The 20778-nt window shown below is 40.7% G+C and overlaps 2 protein-coding genes across 4 annotated transcripts in view; one reads left to right on the top strand and one right to left on the bottom strand.

Moving 5' to 3' along the window:
• The window catches only part of tyms (thymidylate synthetase), a 13435-nt gene extending 13283 nt beyond the window's left edge, over window positions 1-152 (top strand). Inside the window, exon 8 of one of the 2 annotated variants that reach the window (XM_034862001.1) lies at window positions 131-152. The gene's annotated coding sequence lies outside the window, so the exon portion shown is untranslated. Of the gene's footprint in view, window positions 1-127 lie in introns of both variants that reach the window. The other variant, XM_034862002.1, reaches the window with a different exon arrangement.
• The window catches only part of LOC117937786 (tyrosine-protein kinase yes-like), a 22935-nt gene extending 2375 nt beyond the window's left edge, over window positions 1-20560 (bottom strand). The window contains exons 1-11 of one of the 2 annotated variants that reach the window (XM_034861996.1): window positions 20010-20560; window positions 10575-10878; window positions 8715-8814; window positions 8124-8222; window positions 7363-7466; window positions 5233-5382; window positions 4587-4742; window positions 3943-4122; window positions 3108-3184; window positions 2707-2860; window positions 351-482 (exon numbers count right to left, since the gene is read on the bottom strand). In XM_034861996.1, coding sequence (XP_034717887.1) covers window positions 351-482; window positions 2707-2860; window positions 3108-3184; window positions 3943-4122; window positions 4587-4742; window positions 5233-5382; window positions 7363-7466; window positions 8124-8222; window positions 8715-8814; window positions 10575-10869 — 1447 coding nt within the window. In that variant the 5' untranslated portion in view covers window positions 10870-10878; window positions 20010-20560. Of the gene's footprint in view, window positions 1-350; window positions 483-2706; window positions 2861-3107; window positions 3185-3942; window positions 4123-4586; window positions 4743-5232; window positions 5383-7362; window positions 7467-8123; window positions 8223-8714; window positions 8815-10574; window positions 10883-20009 lie in introns of both variants that reach the window. The other variant, XM_034861997.1, reaches the window with a different exon arrangement.
• Window positions 20561-20778: the final 218 nt, after the last annotated feature.

Here is a 20778-nt window from a genome sequence, read left to right on the forward strand (position 1 = left end):
GTTTGAAGGTGGTGCACAACACTGAAGGCACTGCTCCCCAGGGCAGTGTCAGCCTGGCAGATGGTTATAAACAAGAGTGGTGTTCAATCTCGGGATCGTCCTCCACCAGATGGTCTCATCTAATGTCAAGTGTGTGTGTGTGTGTGTGTGTCAGTCTTTCCCCTGCAGAGGCATAAACAACCAGCGCAGACAATGTCAGACGGCATAAACAAGCACACCAGCTTGATGTCCACAGACAGACTGAAAGCTGATAACTCCGGCCATTAATCACCGTCCCTCCGACGGCACGCTGCGCCATTTTTTTTTGCACCCGGTGTGTGTATGAGTGTGTGTGTTTCACTGTCACTTACCTGGGTAGGGCACTCTGCCTTTGGTGACCAGCTCGGTGAGTAAGATCCCAAAGGACCAGACGTCTGATTTGATGGTGAAGCGGCCATACAGCGCAGCCTCTGGGGCCGTCCATTTAATTGGGAATTTGGCTCCTGTATGGGATTAGGTGGAGACTGGTGAGATGATTCCACTAGAGGGTGTATGCCTTCATGTCTGCTTTTTTCCGGTGAATCACATGGGCCATATTGACCCACAATTACATCATTACATCATCACTAAGACAACATCATTTTTTGTTGTTATGTTCATTTTCAGGTTCATAATTGTACTTAGAGGTTATATCATAATAGGTTTACATGGTATAGTTAAAAAAAAGAACAATACAATTAAGGAAAGGGGAAAAAGCCCCAAAAACATAATATGAGCATGTTAAGATTCATGCAGGCTTGTAAATGCCCCTCAGAGAATAGAGAAAAAGGTTTGAGGAATAGGAATGAGTATAAAGGACATTAGTCAGGCTCTTGTGTGTAAAAGATTGGTTTATCCAAATTTATACATGCTTTCTGCATGCCCGAGCATGACATTATGTTCCTTGTCATTATTTGAGACCCTACAGGTGAATAGGGTAAAAGGGTTAACTAAAATATATCACCATGAACGTTCCCCAGTTGAGTGTGTCCATTCAGATAAAACATGTTGAATTACAATTTCTTTTTGAAATTGCACAATTATGTTTAAATATGCAAATTAGGTAATATCTAAATATGCAAATTGGGTATTATCTAGTTAAATATACACTAATGTGCATTCATTTCCAGAACAGAAATGTCAGTGTTCACATTTCTGTTCCGGATATGTATGCACAGTAGTGTATATTTCATTAGATGATAATAACGCAGGTTCAAAATTCTTGTTTCATGTTGTTGATACATTCGGGTCAAAAGGTTTTACAGAGGGAATTTGAGATATATCCGTGGATCAAAAATACTGTCAAAACCCTTTAAAAGAATTTGGTGCTGTGTTTTTAGAAAAAAAAGTTATGTAAATCTGGCTATGAATGATTAATGAACAAACCCTTCTGTAAAAAACTTCGGAATATACATAGGAATGAAACTGGAAGTTTTGTTAGTACTGCAGTGCAACTGAAGTGGAGATTTATGGCTCAGAGTATGAGAACAAACTCACTTTACGTAAATGGCCTCTACAGCAATGTATTTTTAAAATTTCTTACATTTTGATTTGAATTTAAAGGCACAATATCTAATCAAATCCGTAGCATCCCTTGTCCTTGTATCCTATATCCTTAGGGAAAATCTACACAAACAAATATCGCTTTTCTTCTAAGTAGTCCACAACTCACGCTGTGAACAGTTTTCATTGGAGCTACTTCGTACTGAAGGTTTAGTCCTTATGTAAACTCCCTGACATCTTTAATCAAAGTAATACTGGGACTGGAAAGAGAGGCTGATTTTTTTGTAATTATTAACATATATTGTAAATGCATCTTGTTTCACAAACAAAATCCCATTCATCTCCTCCCCTGCCAGCAGCAGTTAGTTTCAGTTAAACATCCTGTTGCTACTATCAACCACTGCTGCCACAGCTTTATAGCAGTTACACTTACAATGAAGAAAAATACATTGAGGAAATACTGACTGAATACTGGCATATTTTGTGTGTTGAAGTATTATCTTTAGGCTTTCTTTTTCTAGCTGCTTTATATTTGCTAACCACGTTAGCCTTTAAATACTAGCCAAATAAAGCTAATGTGCAACATTAGTCTGATTAAGTATTGATTCTTGTTGGGCTATGTGTTGCATCGTATTATTATGTATTTTACTCTTTGTTCTCTTACTCTTGTTGACTCCACATGTACGTTTATTAGATGAGTAACTCTGTTGTACTTCCAATGGGGACTCTGAACGCCCACCCAGGTTTTTTTTGTGGACTATGCGTGCGTTTATAGACTGTGAATGATTGACATCTTTTGTTAGCTTTATTGCACCTGTTAGGGCGGGACTAGAGTAAAGCTGGGCATACTGATGGCAAGAGATTTCCACTGTATTAGGATTAAGGCAGAAATATCAGATAGGGAACTTGAGCAACTAAAAAAATGACGATCCACAGCTAGATACCACTACAGGTAGTGATATAAGTGAACCAGCCCTTTAAGGAGAACAACATTGCAGTGAGATGAATTATCCCAGCGTGTGAAAGCACATCTAATCAGAGGGAACAGCAGCATCTGGTTTCCACCATTATCCTAATTCACCATGATAGGAGACAACAGGGAGTCGTCCTTGCTGTGAGGTGACTGCTGTATCCTGACACCTCGTTCACCTATGAGTCAGACAGTCTGTGTGTTTATGTGCCCACCTTGCCTCGCTGTGTACTCATTGTCCTCTATCAACCTGGCCAGGCCAAAGTCTGCGATCTTGCACACCAGGTTGTCGGCCACGAGAATGTTGGCGGCGCGCAGGTCCCTGTGGATGTAGTTCATCCTCTCGATGAAGGCCATGCCGTCAGCGATCTGAAAACAAAACATTTGACAGAATCTCTTGACGGCTGCTTCGGTAAATAATTTTTAGTTCCTCAGACTCAGAACATCAAACCCTCTTTCAAGCATAATGAGGAGTCAAATAGTCAAAGACATGTTTGCCTGAGGCTGATGTTTCTTTCTTATTTATTTTTTTTAAACAGAGGCTTTAAATAGAAAGCTAAACTTAACTTTCACAGACAAATTCTGCACTCAAGAACCCCTTTGTGGTTTGTCTTACCTGTGCAGCCATGTCTACCAACAAGGGAAGCTTCAGGAATTTTCCATCACCCTCTTTGATGAAGTCGAGCAAGCTTCCTATAAAGGCAGCGACAGCGAGAAGTCGTAAATGCATGATCGACATGATATACTGTAGGAGCAATAAAAGGGCTGTGATACCAGCTGCATACCAATGTGCTGCTATATGAAATGTTAAACAGTTGAATTAAACCCTCCATACTCACTCTACCTGGGTAGGAAATTAAACTGAATATCAAAATAAGCTTGAATGTAAATCGGTATGATATTTAAAGTATTTTCTGCATGAAGAGAACTGTGGAACAGCCGTTAATCTATGAGATGACAACACACAGTAGATCAACAAACTGAAGGCATTTGGATACAGGTGCACACACAAATACATAAAGTTAACATTTACACACATTCATCTAATTACTCATAAAAGCCTTTGAAAAACCCTGCATTGCAGCTAAAGCTACCTCCCACAAAACTACTGCAGTTTTCAATTAAACATCCCAGTATCCACCCTAAGGGAACCACAAGGAACTTTCAAGGACTTTCAATCTGCGCAGCACATTAATTAAAACATTTATAAAATTTACATTTCCCTTTAAGGAACATTGCACATATCCAACATCAGTGCAGTGCCTGATAAACCAAGACAGTCTAAGATGCTTTGCTTTTCTTTAAAAATAGATCTCATCGGTGTCACGTAACAGGAAACAGCTGAGTCTTGTTATTCTCAAGGGTCGCGAGTTCTCAGAAAATACAGTTTAATTTCTAATAAAATTTGCCAGTCTGGAGCTTTTAAAAGGTTTTCAGGTATCTGTGTGTACCTTTGGCCATGTACTCTGTGACGATGTAAATGGGTTCTTCAGACACAACAGCATAAAGAGGCACCAGTTTGTCGTGCCTGAGCTTCTTCATGATCTGAGCCTCTTGAAGGAAGGCCTCAGGCGACATGGTGCCCGGCTTCAGCGTCTTTATGGCCACCTTAGTGGTGCCGTTCCACGTGCCTGCAGAGACAAAGACAGGGAGAGAAACACCCACAGGCCACAGGGGTAATCAGTGTTGTTAATGGGCTGGGAGCAAGACAATATCATTAATTAGGTCTTGTAATGGCTTAGACATGTGCTGTCATGCATGCACTCCTTGCAGAAATATGCCTGAGATGAGCGGAAACAAGCCCACAGTTCAAAGGCCTACAAATAAATTTGGCTTGAGCTGAGTGAAATGATCCTGGGGATAAAGAGAATCCAACAAACAGCGGAAGCAACTGCAGGAAGTGGCTAGATCCCCAGTTTAGACAAAAATAGACACAATAGGCATTGGGGTGTTTGATTTATTTGCATGTTTGCATTTCCTACATCAATCTGGGTTGTCTTTGTGTTTCCCCAACTAGATAATTATGAGTGAATACTAAACAAACAACACGTTTTTCTGAAAATGTTCCAGCGTGCCTTGTCTATCTTGCTCTTACCCATCCAGACTTCTCCAAAGCAGCCCTGGCCCAGTTTGAGCTCCAGTCGCAAGGATTCCCTGGGGATCTCCCAGGCATCTTTAGCAAGCCCCTGAGTCTGAGGCTTGACTGTGGGGCAAACTGTGGTCAGCCTGTGGCAAAGCCCGTCAGCATGCTCTGTGACAAAAAGGACACGCAGAGATCAAAACACTACATTACACCCAGCGGTGTCACAGGCACAAACACAACTCTCTTAACCAGCAGGATACAGGCTTTTAAAGGCAGTTTCATGCATCAATTCATTCCATTTGATGTGGATGAATTCACGCTTTTATACTAGCTGTGATGAAATATAAATGAGATGATTCTTTTAAAAGCACCAAAACCCTCTCCAGAGTTGGACTGAAGTGGGATCACAGAGATTTAACCTCGACTCTCCTCAGGCTGAAGACAGGGCTGAAAATCTTAACTGCTCTATCAATTGTTATTAAAATTAAAAGCCTATTCATCTCGGGGGCCTATCGTAGCTGGCACAAAAAACTGCATGGTGGCACAAAGCAGCAGGTGTGACAGACTAATTTGCACGTTTGGTGAAAGACTGTGATGAATAATGAATGAGAGGAGACAGAAAAAACAGAGTAAGCAGGAAGCATTGCATTCAAAATACCTGTGTAGTGTTTGACAAGCTTCTGTAAAGTGTCAAACTGTGCCCGGGTAGTGATGTAGTATCCCCCACTGTCAAGCTTGCGGATCTTGTAGTGTTTCACATTGTCTCCTTTGTTTTCATCCCAGTCTCGTATGGAGAGAGAATAAGCCCCTAGAGGAGACAAGAGAAATCAAAACCATAGACCGTTAATATTAATGCACAGAGCATGTGTGACGTCACCCATTGGTTTGTGGAGATCAGCTATGAGTCGTTGAGTTTACCGTTACGGGCGCAGCCATCCTGGTTGCGGATGTGACGACTTTAGAAGAGAGGAAGGAGTGAAGGAGGAGCCCTTAGAATCTATGTCATGTTATACACTTTCACTGGCAATCACATTACAGCCATGCCCTTACACCCCCCCTGCTTTGTCGGCGATTTTAAAGTCAACGAGACCATAATTCAAAAAATTTAACATTCTGTGTTGCAGAAGATTTAAAACTAGCGACTGAGACCAAAAACACATTATGAAAATGTTTACTGAGGTAATAAATCAAGTGAGGAGTGTGTCACTTTCTCACAGACTTCTACCGAAACCGACCTCCTTTTTGAAACCGCATGTGTTGCCCCCCTGCTGGAATTCAGATAGAATGCAGGTTTAAGGCACTTTCGTATTTGCAGTACTTCCCCGAACCGGATGGTTTGTCCATTAATATTTACAGTCTACGATCAAAACACAAGTGTCAGTGTGCTGTGCCAATAAAAGATGAAATGCTGGTTCCATGAGTATTTTTGTTAATATCTTGTAATGATGTTTTCTCCTCAACGCAGAAACATAGAAACTCCTTTGTTTCCAAGAAAGGTATTTTTCTCCATCAGTTTGGTATGTCTTTAAATCCTCTGTAGAATACACTGTAGGCCTATCTGTATCAACTTTACAGGTGCTGGATCAAGAAACAAACTGAAAGCACAGGTCAGACAAAAGATCAGCACACTGCACTAATAGCTCCCAGTAAATCTAATTTCTTTGTCAGGCACTGACAATTGATGACAATAGAGTTAGATTAAATCAAAAACACTCCGAGCTAAAAGTACAGGTTTTAAGTACACTTAATTCTGCTTGTTTGTGTAACCAGATTGAAATTATAGCTTTACTTTTACGGTTGAAATGTCACCAAATTCTGATGAATATTGTTTTTTATATGTGTTTTACTGCCTTTATGCCTGAATGTTGTATTCAGACCAAGGTGTTAATACCTGTACTGTCACTTTAAGAGGTCGCAGATCTCGTGCTCTCATTCAGGCGCTTCTCTCAGTCCGCGCCAGACTAGCTGAGAAGAGGAAATGAGACCTGTGTGTTGTGTGGAGGAGACTGCATGTTACAGAGCCTTATGTGTTTTTCTGTTGATTTGTACTGACAAATCCACCGTTCTGCCTTCATTAAAATAGCAACCATCAGCTGGTCGTGGTCCGGGTTCTTCCTTCACTCAGCACAGAACACAATGCAGAACATACAATCCAGCCTAATATGAAACTGTTAAAGACAAGGCACGCCCATCAGCATATTAGCCTGCTGACAATAGCGTTTAGTACAGCCTCACAGAGCTGCTAGTATGGCTGTAGACTCTTGTTATACACTGTCATGTTGTTTTTAAATCTCCCTCTTTCCACTTTTCTTCATCCTGGAATGCTGCCGTCTTGAAAAGTTCTACATAAAAAAAGTTCGCTTATGTGTCGTGTGCTCTAAATAGTAAGACACCTGTGATCTTCAGCTGATGTCACTATGGAGAAGAAGCCAGTCAATATGGGCTTTGTTTTTGCCTTTAAAAGAGAAAAACCCAAGCACCATAGTTGAAAAATGTATCACTGACCCAGAATCTGAAAGTGAACTGATTTAAAGTGAAGGTATTACCAGTTTCCTGTCAAGCATAATCAGTAGCAACACAGTTTTTGAGCTCTGTGATTGGATGCTTCATAACAAAATGCACATTGGGAGCTTTAACCTTTGGACATTTTCTGATGCAGTTTCTCATCTTATGTACTGATGATTAGACCGGGAGAGTGTTGTGTCCATCCAAGCCTTAAAGAGCTCCCTGTTCTAGTAGGCTGGTATAATTTAGCTACTGCTACACTTCATAAAGAAGCGATCATCACCTTTAGTAGTTTCGCTTTCTCGCACCAGGAAAGTCCCTCGATGGTTTCCTGGATTCAGCAGCAACCTCTCAGCATCTTTTCGTCCCATCTTACCAAAATACCACCTGTCAGGAGAAAGCATTTATATAAGAAAAGCGGCAAAACTCTCAATTTAAAGTGGCACTATGGCCATTTATTCACAGGTTTCTCTATAGAGCTCCCCCTACAGCTTCAGAAAATATATTTGGCAGCTCCTCCGTTTACTTGTGTTTGACTCCTCGCTCGGTCAGTCGGCTGTTTCCTCTTTCTCTGTTCCTCCAACAATGCTTTCCTAGCTGTCAGCTTCTTTCTGCCGGCTCAGCTATGACAAAAGTGTGGAAAACTCCATCGCTACCTTGTTAGCCGTTTCCTGAATCGACGCATGTGTGCAGTGCCATGAAGCAATTTGTTACATTGCCAGACCTGATATCACGCGATACTTCCTGACTCTGAGGCTGGTGGCTTGCATGCTGAAAAGTTGGGTGGAAAAAAGTCATTTAACCAATCTAATGACTCCAAAGCTGTTCAGTTAAGGTAAATTAAGCTAAAAACACTGCATAGTTCCCCTTTAAGGGGTAACTGAGTAGCGGAGTGTGACTGTTGAAAATCATATGATGAAGCTTCATCCAGGTTGTAAAGCTGTTAAGTGTGTTGCAACCACAGGAGATGGGATCATGCTAGTGTTATTATTCTCCTGAAGCAGTAGCCGTAGATGGAGTAATGAGGTTATAACAAGGGCTTACTCTTCAGCCTGGATGGAGTCAGCAGGGGCCACATAATTGCTCGGGATGTAGCCATTCCTTCCTGTGTTGATGGAGCGCGCCTCCCACCAGTCTCCTTCTCTGCAGTAGGACAATGACACAGGAGAGATGATTATTATTTTTCTGAGAGACATTAATTTAACAGTCAACCAAGGCCTTGTATATCCTGCTATGATTGATACTGCTGAAAACCGTTTAATAATTGTTTATGGTTAATGATTTAAGCCTCTGCCTTGTATAAAATAATGTTCCCTTTAGCCGATAGCGTCTTTAAAATGTGAGATAAGACTGAAAGGCCTTGTCACAATGGGGATTGAATGAGACTAATCTCCTTTACATTAAAATGTTATAACCTCAGGCAACATTTCTGTTACAGCAAGAGTCAATGCCAATATCCACAGCACTGAGCAGAAAGCCAGGAAACAAGTGATAATCAAACTCATTCATGAATACAGATACACAAAGAACAGGTGCAGTATACGGAATACTGCTTGAGAGGCATTTCAGAATTACTGGAAACACATCTAAATTAAAGCCCCCATAAATTGAGAGGGAAACTGTGAAGATGCTTACGTATTGTTAATGATCTGGAATCGGTCTCCTTTTTTAAATGAAAGATCATCAGATGTTCTGGCTTCATAGTCATACAAAGCCACAAAGAACGTAACACCACCTAAAAACACAAAAAAAACAGACCCACTAGTAATGAATAGGGAGCTTGTGAAAGTGAGAACTGTAAACACATAACAGGACATAATGATGCTGTAGCTGGAACAGCAGGTTTGTTTGTGTGTGTGACTGTTTCTAATTAAGGTAGGCCAATAGATAGATATGTCTTACCAAGGTCTGAGAGCTCATACTGCATTGATTTTCTCTGGCTTAAAATTCTATAGAAAGAGTGCTTCCCCTGCATGGATATATGATTAGATTTAACACACTCAGACCTAAGCGAAAGGACAGTCTATACACTAACACTCATAATCTACCCAATTAGCCATTCTGAAGTATTAAACATATTATTGGCACATGTTATAAGAGACATAGTTCAGTATATTGTGGTATGAGCCAAGTCATCTTTCCGTCCCATGGCAGCATCCTGTCAAACACTACTGCACTGTCACACCCCCAGCCAGATGACATTCACATACCCACCACCGACAACAATGCCCTGTCAACAGTAACTCCATTATCTCCTGCAGAAAGCGAACACCATGACAGTGCCACCTTCCCCCCCACACCTCCACACCCCCTCTGAGGGCAGATAATCCTTCATGGAGGAGGATTACAACCTAAATCCCACCTAAACAGGACGGTTCAATCTCATCTCTTTGCTCTCAGGATTGCTGTAAGCTGCTCGGACACATTAAGGGTGATAACACACGATAACAGGACCGGTGTTAAATCTAACAAGGAAAAGCTAGTTATAATAACAATGGCTGGGGCATTAACTGTGACACCGACATGTCAGATCAGCATACTGACTACGTTAAGATGAATAGTAAGTATGTTTGCTTGTTGTAGCCCATTTACTGTAAGACAAATCATGTATACTTCACATTACTGCTGACCGTTTTCTTCAGCATGCTGTGTTCATACTTGTATCAGTTTCTTATGTTTTTATTTACTTTTGATATGTTCATCCTCGTCATAGTGTAACCATGCATTTGTAAGTACAGATTAATTACTGTAGACATTTAGATAAAACCAGAGTTTAGTATAGCATGCTATCATGGCAACATTTTCTAATTAGCACTAAATATACAGTAAGTTATGTCATTGTTGCAGCTGTTTGGTCATGAACCAAGTTTGGACTTAGTCCTGGTGCTAGATGAAAAGGTAAGGGATCCCCAAAATTATTAAAATGAATTCTGAGGAGGACACAAATGTGTGTTTCAAATTGCATGGCAAACCATCCAACAGCTGTCAAGACATTTTACTCAAAACCAAAAATGTCAATCTCATGGAGGCGCTATAGGAAAAGTCAAGGAACCACTTAAGTCATTAGGATTCATTGCCCGGTGCCAAGTGGATGTTAGTAGCAATCAATCCAACATGTTGGGTTTTGAGTGAAAGAAATTTCACTCAAAACCAAAAATGTCAAGGGATCACCAAGGTCAATCAGTTCATTTTTTTTGCCATCTTTGGAGTCACACTGCTAGCATAACTGAAAATGATGAAAAACATGATGGATTACACATCAACAGTAAGTAAAGTCTCTACAACAGGAATTAAATATTATATTAAAAAAAGATGTACTAAAGATTAAATACCATAGGGTAATACGGAAATACTACAGCAGAAACCCGATTGAAGGATAGAAAGATTACGTTATTATTAAGTGGCCGTCCAGATGATAGATACAACAACTTAAACCATGCTTTCCATTAAGACCATTATCAGTATTATGACATCTTGCAATCAAACACCACTCACTTGAGACAGCTCCAGAGAACGAGTTGGACACAGGACCGGAGAAGGAGGATGATGCCCCTCCAAACGGAGTCATTGCAGATGAGCCGCCAAACGGCGTAAGGGTGTGGTTGAAGTTTGCAGCCCCAGACCCTGAGGAGGAGGTGGGAGGTTGGTTCTGCTGAAGCTGGGTGGGATCCGGTCCGTAGTGACCTATGTGAGGTGTGGTTATTGTGGAGTTGGGGTCCGACACGGTTGAATTCTCTGGCCGATACTTCATCGTAGGGCCTTTGTCTTCTTTGCTCTTAATGCAGCCCATTGTCTCGCCCTGCCTGGACAGACACAGCACAAAACTGTCAGTTTAATGCCAGCAGATTGAAGAATACAGCATCCAATTCATCAATGATAATGCATAAATGAAGTGAAGGGCCAAGAGATGTGCAGGATTAATGATTGCAACACAAGGTCTGTAGGCACATGAAAAAGCGTTATGAAACGAAAATGTAATGACCGGATATTTTCATGTGAATCATTTTGTTGTTGCGACCCACTAAGACTATAAGCCATGTGGTAACTGGGACATATGGGTAAATGATAAATCCTCTTTGAACCGCGGGAGACTCAAACTTGTCGATTCAATTGTCCATGGTTGTTTTGAGGTACAGTATGACAAAACGGAGGGATAAAAAGGTGATTATCATTGTTATTGTTGTGACCCATTACAGGTCCTTGTTGTTCCATCACTTAATGTTAAATAATTACAGAGTAAAGCCAATCTAAAGTCATTCTGCAGTATCAACCATTTGCAGTATCAATGCAGTGTCCTGTTGTGATTCAAAGAGCCCTCTTTGGGGCCCTCAGCCCACATAGGAATTATTAAACCTGCCTAAAGTGATGCAGGAGGGACACAAGGCCCAAGGCCCAGGGCCCAATAAAAACTACAAAGAGACTAACAAAGACTACAATCAACATCTGAGTTGATTATGTGTCTCTGAGTCTGAGAATTCTGGGTCACCTGCAAAATGTTACAGTAACCGTCTGGATGTCTTGCTCTTTGGGGCCCATCGTCTCATAATCTGTCCATGCCCCAGCTGGACCACAGTACAAAATTTAAAACATTGGTGTATCTCCATCTGCGTGGTTTTCATCCCTCGTCCTAACGTAATTTGGCCTGAGCTACCCTGAGGCATTCTTTTGTTGAGGTGAAGGCCTGGACAATGTGGAGACAATCAGACACGCTCGTAAAGACGTCTTAACTCGGGGAGTTCAGAATGTATTCATTCTCCAACAACAACAGCTGCTTGAGGAGTTGGACTCGGATAATTGGCGCTGACACATTACAAGACAGTAAAACAATAGAGGATTGAAGTGAAGCTTTCTTCTGTGATTTGGAGTAGGAAAGCAGACTAAACTAACAGGGTGCTACTGAACAGCCTTGTGGCACAGTTGGTGACATAAGTAACAAGATTACAGGGTCACAATCGTGCATCGGTGAAACAGAAGAGGATCTGCTAATGCAGTCAAACACCTTTCATTGATTTTGTAACAATGGCCTTGATTTTAGGAGGTGGGGGGGATTTTTTGTCATCAGAAAAGGAGGGGCGCATTCAAGAGTTCATTGAGTTCTCCAGCTGAACTGCCAAGGAAATCAACAAAATGAGGACAAACCCAAGATTTAGAACACTTTGCTCAGCTAAAACCATACTACTGTTTAAATTGCAGGTTACAGCTCGTGCTGAGCACTGGCCGTCCTCTATGAAACCATTTTATGAGTGGTCAGTCCCTGAAGACGTGTCAAAACGAAACAGATTTCTTTGAAAAATGTCTTCAAAAAGACCAATACAGCCGGCATGTTAGATCTAGAGCCAAAATGTTGAGAATGTTGGCATGGAATAAAGACTTTTTTTAGCAAAGTTTTCCTATAACCTCAAGACCAAACCAGTGTCATGGAAAGCGGAAGGCTTCACGCAGTGGCTCAGCCAACTATGGTGGGCTTGTGTTTCATCATCAGACACAGAGAGTCTGGCTCGTTGGGTCAGTAGTGACCTTATTACGCCATTAAACACTGGACAGTGTCTCAGGAATATTTGCACTTTATAGTTTGCACTTCCAAAATGGAGGTTTCATAAAAACTCTTCCAAAATGATCATTAATGCAGCTGAACTTATGGAGAGAATTCGAGTCCTTAGATGTCAAAATAAAATACACATTAAAAGCTTGCTTAATAATTATTCATAATATGCATAATACTTTAAGTCATTTACAGAGTAAAAAACTGAGCAAAAATTTTAAAGATTTCCTGGCTTTAGCTTTTTTTTTAAAAGACCATTTAGCATAGTGATGTTAGCACTTAGCTCAAATCACCACTGTGCCTAAACACAGCCTCAACAACATTAAAAACACAACGCTTTCTTTGGCTTTTTGCCAAAGTCATTTATTTTAAGCAATTATATAGAAACAAATAGCAAAATTATTGATAGAAGTAACCCTAATATAAACTTCTACAGTAAGCAAGAAACATTCTTTAGATTTGGACTTTTAAGCAGTGTTACAAATACAGAAATTCCCACCGGATAGAACAGCGGTCAGCAGACAGTCTGTGTAGTATACTGCATACACACATGTTCCCTAGTTATATAATATATGGTTCACCATCTATACAAAGACCTGAACTAAAATTGCAATACACACAGACCAAGATTAATTCTTCTGGAGAAATGTCTTTTAAAAATGGTAAATTGTTGTCTTTTATGCACATATAAACACAACATCCAAAAAAGTGTAGGAGAGAAAGCGAGAGGGGGAACAGCAGGTTGAATGAAGGAGGGGGCAACCAGGCAGAGAGTGCCAGCTCTACCAGCTTGAACTACTAGGAGGATTATGAGGATAGGGGATTTACCCTAAGAGGATAATAACAGAAAACAAAAAAGGAGTGACCACCATGGCCTGGAGCTGAAACATCACCAACCCCAGCCTCCACCTGTTTATTCTGACCTGTGTTGACATTCAATATTTTCAACAGTGAGATGTGTTACAGAGCTGAGAGGGATCTCGGTTGGAGGGCTCTTATGGACTCTTGGCTGTGATGTGTGATGATATAATGCAAACCGGCTTTGCTCGGAGCCCCGAAATCAGCTCAGCTAGACCTCTAATCAGTGCCATGTTGGACAAACCAGCCAGCCGTCACATAATGACACCATGGGCAAGAATGCAACTCCAAAGTCAGAATGCAGCAACCCTGGATGAGGTGAAAAGGAAAGAATGTGGGTGGTATTTAAGGCCACAACGAGCAAGAAGTCATACTGAAAGGTGTCTGAGAAAGATCACAGGAAAGATCACACCGCATTTTCTAAGTAAGATAAGTCCAAGACTGTGCAGACACACTGAATCTGAAATGTCACACCTCACTGACTTTTATATCCAAGTCTATTCACTAAAACATAAGATCATTCATCAATAGCAGAGCTGTGAAATCACAGGGAAAAATCGGGCTGGCTGCTAATTATAGTAACTTATTTTTATTGCTGACAACAACCTACTGCCCCCAGGATGATAACATGACCTACAACAGTACACCACAATCAAACACGAGAGAGCCACACAGAAAACAATGAGAGAGGAAGGTGAAGAGTTGACGTGTTCTCACCAACATGTACATGCAGCTCCCTCCTCCAAAAAAAGAACGCATTAGTTAGTTGTTGTCTGAGAAGGCTCCAGATGTTCCCCTCCATGAAAATCTAAAGTTCCTTGTGACCTCTCTTGTCCCTACTTGTTTCCACCTGTAAAACGCACTCTTCTTATCAACGACCTGCCTTTAGTTTTTCTTCCCCCACTCTGACTACAGTGTGGGATTTCCACACAGACTTCACAATTGTTGATAAGACAGAGCAGAGCTCAATGTTTTCTCACTCACAGCTGCTGATAGCTAGAACGACAAAGAAGTTTGGGGGCTTGCAGTGGTCAGAATTTGCTGCTTTGCTTTTGTTTATTTCATTTCAATTTCTTGCGATGGACAGAACATGCTTCTTTAAGTTAATAATTGATAAAAAAAAGCCATTACTTGTTTTACTACACACCAATGGGCATGAGCCTTTTATTAGTGACCAATGTAACAGAAGCCAACATATTAACTGATCCAGAATCCAAAAATTTAAATGACAGTAAGCTTATTAAGCAATTCAGAGATGTAGAAAAGTGAGGAGAGAAATGACAAACTTTATAAAACAGTATGGGTTAAGTTACAATAGAAAATGGGTTAGTGAAGTAGGACTGAACACTATATTGTTTTTTTATCATCATCGTGATATCAACTGGCACAATAAACAAAATAAATGAAATATGACTCTACTGTATTTCATTACAGTCATATTTCCCTCGCTGTTCTGGTACTGGAAATGTTTTTGGACGTATTATACTTTCATTCTTGTGGAATTGTTGGTATAATGATGCTTAAACTGACTAGCCTTTTGCTCTTTATGAATTGTATAGCGAAAGGCGGTGACATATTGCAAAAAAAAAAAAAAAAAAACAGAATGAATCTGTATAAAACTGAATTAAATAATGTATCTGTCATTGTTCTTTTAGTGGTGCCTTTTATATTCAATTTAGTGTTCAATTTGTAATATAAAAAAATGTTGGACAATTCGTTGTATTTTAGCAGAATATTAAAAGCAGCAGAAATTCAGAACTTAATCCCAGGGCTGTAGTTGGGATTCGAGACGCTTTTCTGATGACTTGGACTCATCTTGGAGTCGTCGGTATTTTGACTCTGACTTGTCTCGGACTCGGGATTTGGACCTGCCAAATATTGTAGTTGGTCTCGACAAAGCCAGCATTATATGCTTTTTTTTCTAAACTGACTTTCTCCTTCAAAACAAAACCATAGATGAAGTGCGCTCTTTCAGAAAACAGGTTTTAGTTTAATTCTAAATCGAGATTGGTCGCCTGGTATACGCCTAGCAACATCGTATACCTCAATCATCAGGCAATCATCAACTATTTTCATTTTGTGCCACCGACACAATGTCAGCGAGCACTTTGTACTATGATTTCTATAGGTCAAGTAATGACTTCAAGAATGGGAACATTTTCTATTTTAAGTAAATAATATGGCTTAATTTGATCCTATAGAGTGTTACTCTGAAATGGCTTTTTGGTTACAAATAAAAAAGCTAAATATCATCATAAAGTAGAACATATACAGTATCTAATGTCACATAAATTATAAACAGGTGAGTAAGTGGTCTTGAAGACGACTCTTTTATTCTGTCTTGGTATTTTCTCAATTGGTCTCGGTCTTGACTTGGACTTGAACCTCTTTGGACTCAGCTAGTCCTGGTCTTGCACATGACAAAAGTGGACTTGACTACAGCCCTGCTTAATACACTTTAATATCTGTTTGTTTATCACAAGTAATATCGTTATCGCGATATTCAACAACGTTGCATTTCACATCTTTTCCTCATATTGTGCAGCCCTATAAGTGAAATAAACATTATTGAACAAAAGAAGCCTTAACTATGTGTTATCTCACACAAACTAACAATCTGAATGAACAGATGGATACTAAAAGCTGATTCTAAAATAGATCTTTCGGCATCTCACTTTGTTTACAAAGTGCCTCCACTCCCCTGGGGTTTAGATAATCTAGACTCTGATGAGGTTGACATTTGGCTGGATGACAGTCATGCAGCCGAGCTGAAGGGTATGAAGGTGGAGTTCCTCCGCCCATCAGCCAGCGGTCTGAGTGAAACCCTGCTCAGCCTCGCGTCAGACAACTGTCAGCGGCTGCAGACGGGAAGGGTCTCTGGAGCTTTACTGGGATTCAGATCTGCAACAGATGCTACTGGCCACCATCTACCACATTCCTCTGATGCCAAAGGGTTACAACTAGAGACATTTTGTGATTTTACGGATGTTAAGCCTCAAAAGAGCGTCTAGAGAAAGATAAACAAGTGATTAAAAATGAGATCTACAATGTACTTTCTGAGTTCTTTTGCGAGCCTGCTCAAAGTAGACCTCTTCAAAAGCTTAAAATAGTTTGAAAAGAAACTATACCTTGTATAAATAAATACCTTGTAAAGGCAGAGAAAGACTTAAAGGTTCTCATCTGTTTCAGTTTGGAATATAGCAGCTTAATTCCTCAGCTGTCTGTCTGAGTAAAAAACTGTCTTTGAAATGTGAGTTAATATTATTACTAAATGTTCTTAACTCAACAAATCCGTCCACAAGTCCTTAAAGAAAGCTTTTGTTGTTCATGTGAGCAAGTGTGCTGCCACAGAACAGACATCACATATTTCAAGAATAAACAGGTCTTTTGGGAATATCTGAATACTGGCATCTGAGTCTAGGGTTTAAGTGTGAGCTTTTTTGGGAATCTAAGTGTCTCTACAATCATCCATTTCTCAGCACAGAACAGGGGCGCTGTTTGAACTGTCAACATCTAATAGAGTGACTGAACTGTTTACTCTGGAGAAATATATTTATATAATTTATACAACAGCCAAAATTACAATTCACACTCTGTTTTTGTTATAATTCACTACACACAGGCCTGAAATACACACACATGGTCAGGACCTATTCATGCACAAATGGAGAAATGTCAGAGTGAGTGGGCTGCCAGTGCTGGACCAGCACCCTGAGCGGTTGGGGGCGGTACGATGTCTTGCTCAAGAGCACCAGGCAGTGCCCAGGAGGTGAACTAGCATCTCAAGCTGCCAGTCCACACTCCGTACGGGGACATGAAGCAGTGACCCTCTGGTTCCCAAGCCAACTCCTTACAGATTGAGCTGCTGCCACCCCAAATACATCAGACATCAATATATCCAGACCCACTATCACATATTGACTACAGACAAGATGTCTGCACACAAAACATCACAGAAGTATGAGGCAAGCTTTCACACATTTTTGGCCTCTTGCCTTTCTAAAGTACTTGAACAGTTAGTCAGAAGCGATTAATTGCAACACTCTTTCCTAAAGCGCGAAAAACAGAAAAATTTAATTTGGGTTGAAAAATCAGCTGCTCCATACAGATTAAATGGCACAGGAACTTTGCACCAATCTCATTCACCGAATTGGGATCAGCTTTATACTGACCTTATTAAGTGGCTCAGGGATCTGCAATTACGTAATTGTTTTTTTTGTCAATGTCATTTAAAAAAGGTCAGGGTTTCCACTATCAGCCGGCCAGCCATTAGGAATTATAGACAGGAGGACAACCTTTTCCAAATTGGGCTCCTCATCCACATCCACCACCACCACCATCACCCTCAGCTCTAATGCCAACCCAGGTCATTTCAAGTAAGCTCTTGGCCATTAGCCTTTAGAGGCCAGAGATGGAGTCTATAACAGTATGCGGAAATATTCACACACACCGTTTTTGAAAGATGGCAATGCTGCTTTATCCCCTTGCCAAAACTGCTAGTCTGACTAGCCATCTTTGCCAAGGACACAATTAGTTTTTTGGCTATTGCCTCTCTGGTCTATTCATTTTCTTGTTCTCTCTGTACCCTTGGTTTTCTTCTTGGAGCTCCTGAGTTTTGACTTAGCTAGTCAGGCTGCAGTTTGATTTATATCTTTACATTATCAACACGTGTGTTTGTTTCAACTGCACCGTTTTCACAATAACTGTGGAGGGGTGTCAGATAGTCTCACATTGCCAGACCTTCCTCCACAGAACTGCATTGGAGGATCTGTCTAGTCCACATAGCATTTTGGAATGGGAGAATAAGGTGCTCTGGTTTATTGGCATTTCTTTAAACCATTCACAATTGTCTTGGGTAGTGCTAAGCGCCCAGGAGCCCCGGTGGCACTTCAAAATAGCCTCGGGAAGGAACTTGTTTTGGTGGAACATGTGTGTGTTAGAAGGTTGTTTTAGTTGTGCAACAGAAAACTCAGATTGGACAGATAGTCTAGCTAGCTGTCTGGATTTACCCTGCAGAGATCTGAGGAGCAGTCAACCGTAGTCCTCATAAAGAGAGCGGTCAGTAACGGACGTCAGGACGTAAAGAGTCACATCTGGCGGAATTTCCCGCGGCAACTGACCAATCAGAGAAGTGGAACATTGTGAACATTGACTTGATATCAGATGACATGTTAAAATGTGTTTTATTGATAACAATACATGTATTTACCATGTAAATACATATAACTTGTATTGCCAGTGATATAAATCAGCATGCATATTGTTGTACTTGATCCCATGTCAGGTTGATCCTGAGTTGAGCAGTAACATGTTAATAAAACATAACTTTGCACTGATGAGTGATATGAACAGGAATTCAAAGCTTTCTTTTCAGATATGAGACTATGAAGTATATGAACAGGAATGTCAACACTCCCTGAGCAAAAAGTCATGCAGAAGTCCTTTGAGTAAACAAAGTCAATGTCCATTCGTTGTCAGTGTTGCCACTTATTAATCACCTTTATCTTAGAAATCACGGCATTCCCCTTTACCTTCCTTCACTCCATGTTCGCCAGCCCTAATATGGATTCTTTCTAGCAACGATTCAGTCACTGCTGCGCAGAGCAGTTCAGGGTGAGCTGTATCTTTTACATGACATGTGTCGAGGCACCTCATACGTTACAGTCATTTTAATTTGATAGTCACACACTGTGCGGGTAATAAGGACAATTTCCCAGTACCTGGCCTTAAAGTGGAGTTGAAAAAGTAGAAGAAGAAAGCAACAGCACACACTTGGGAAGACACATCAAACTGTTGTGACTCAGTTGTTTGATCTGGAACTTTGAATTCAGACTGAAAGCAACACCAAAAGGGGCCTGAGCCTTCTCATCCTCCTTAACCTGCTACTGATTTAACAATAATCTGACTCAGCATGATTCAAAGATTGGGTTAAATATTAAAAGATGATGAGGTGGCATGTTTCCCTCATGTCCTGAGCCAACATGACTTTAAAATAATACAATAAGGGGGAAACATCTTCAAGATAGTGATCAGAAAAGATCTGAGAACATTTCTGTACACAAGTTAATAAAAAAAACATCAGTTACACCATTTTCCAAATTGGAGTTTTAACTTTAAACAATTTGCTTTACTGTCATACTAAATATAACTACACATATAAAATATACATAAATTAAACTATTTAACACATAAACATGTTATTATAGTGTCACGTATCTGTGGCATGCTGACCTTGTCCTACTTTAAAGTGTGTGTATCTGCCATCATATATGCTTGCAGTAATATTCCTTTGGGACTTTAAGCACATGCTCTTCACTGATATGTTTCACCTATTTAAAAATTGATTTCATGATTAATTTATAGCTCTTGGTTTGCAGGGAGAATTGCAGCACATGCTACAACCTACAGACAGGTATGTATGTGTATTATCATAAGACATTTCATTCCTTTGTTGACAGGCGAGCAGCCTGCGTATCGGCCCATCCTTATCTAATGCTGCTGACAAAGACCACTTTAATTGGAGAGTTTACCTTCAAAAATCCGCGTTCTTCTTCTTGTGTTTTCTCCTTGTTCCCCCTTCCCCTACTGAATCAGATCCGGGACACAAAACAAAATCTGAGTTATTCCAACCGGGACCGAACCGCCTTCATCCATCCAGCAGAGAGACTGTGGTCGGATTTAATGTTGAAGTTAAATCAAAGCAGCGATGCAGTCTGTGAGGATGGAGGAGACAGTCATTGTCACCAGAGAAGATTAATCCAGCTGCAGCATCAAAAAAAAAAGTGAGATCCTAAAGTGTCCCAGCTCTTTGTAGCCTCTACTTCCTACTACTAAACTTGCATCAACCCCCACACAACAACATGGCCGACCCTGCCTGCGGTACTGGAGCAGCCACACACAGCTGGAGAGATCCGTCCCTGTTCAGCTGATCTGAGAACAGCGAGGGACACGAGGCGATCACACAAAGGAGAACCGGCAGAATTAATACATTATAAAGAGAAGATAGTGTGAGAGACGAGAGAAGAGCGGACCGGCGGAATGCAGGAGGGTTTCATGGAGAAAAAGGGAGGACCGAAAGCGTCCTCAATTTGTACCATTTTCAGTCACAAGTAGAGATCTCTAACGCCCCCTGCTGGCTGTGCAGGTGATACTGCAGCTGCACATCTGCAGCTCAGGATCAGCTTTATTTATCCGTGCAGGCTGCCTGTAGCCCATGTGCCTATTTGTGTGTATATGCATGTATTTATTTACCCCTTTACCTTTATTGTTCTGTGAATTTCCGTTTTAACACTTACAGTT

The sequence above is a fragment of the Etheostoma cragini genome, chromosome 22 (genome assembly GCF_013103735.1).
Source record: "Etheostoma cragini isolate CJK2018 chromosome 22, CSU_Ecrag_1.0, whole genome shotgun sequence".
In the NCBI taxonomy this organism is placed as follows: Eukaryota; Metazoa; Chordata; class Actinopteri; order Perciformes; family Percidae; genus Etheostoma; species Etheostoma cragini.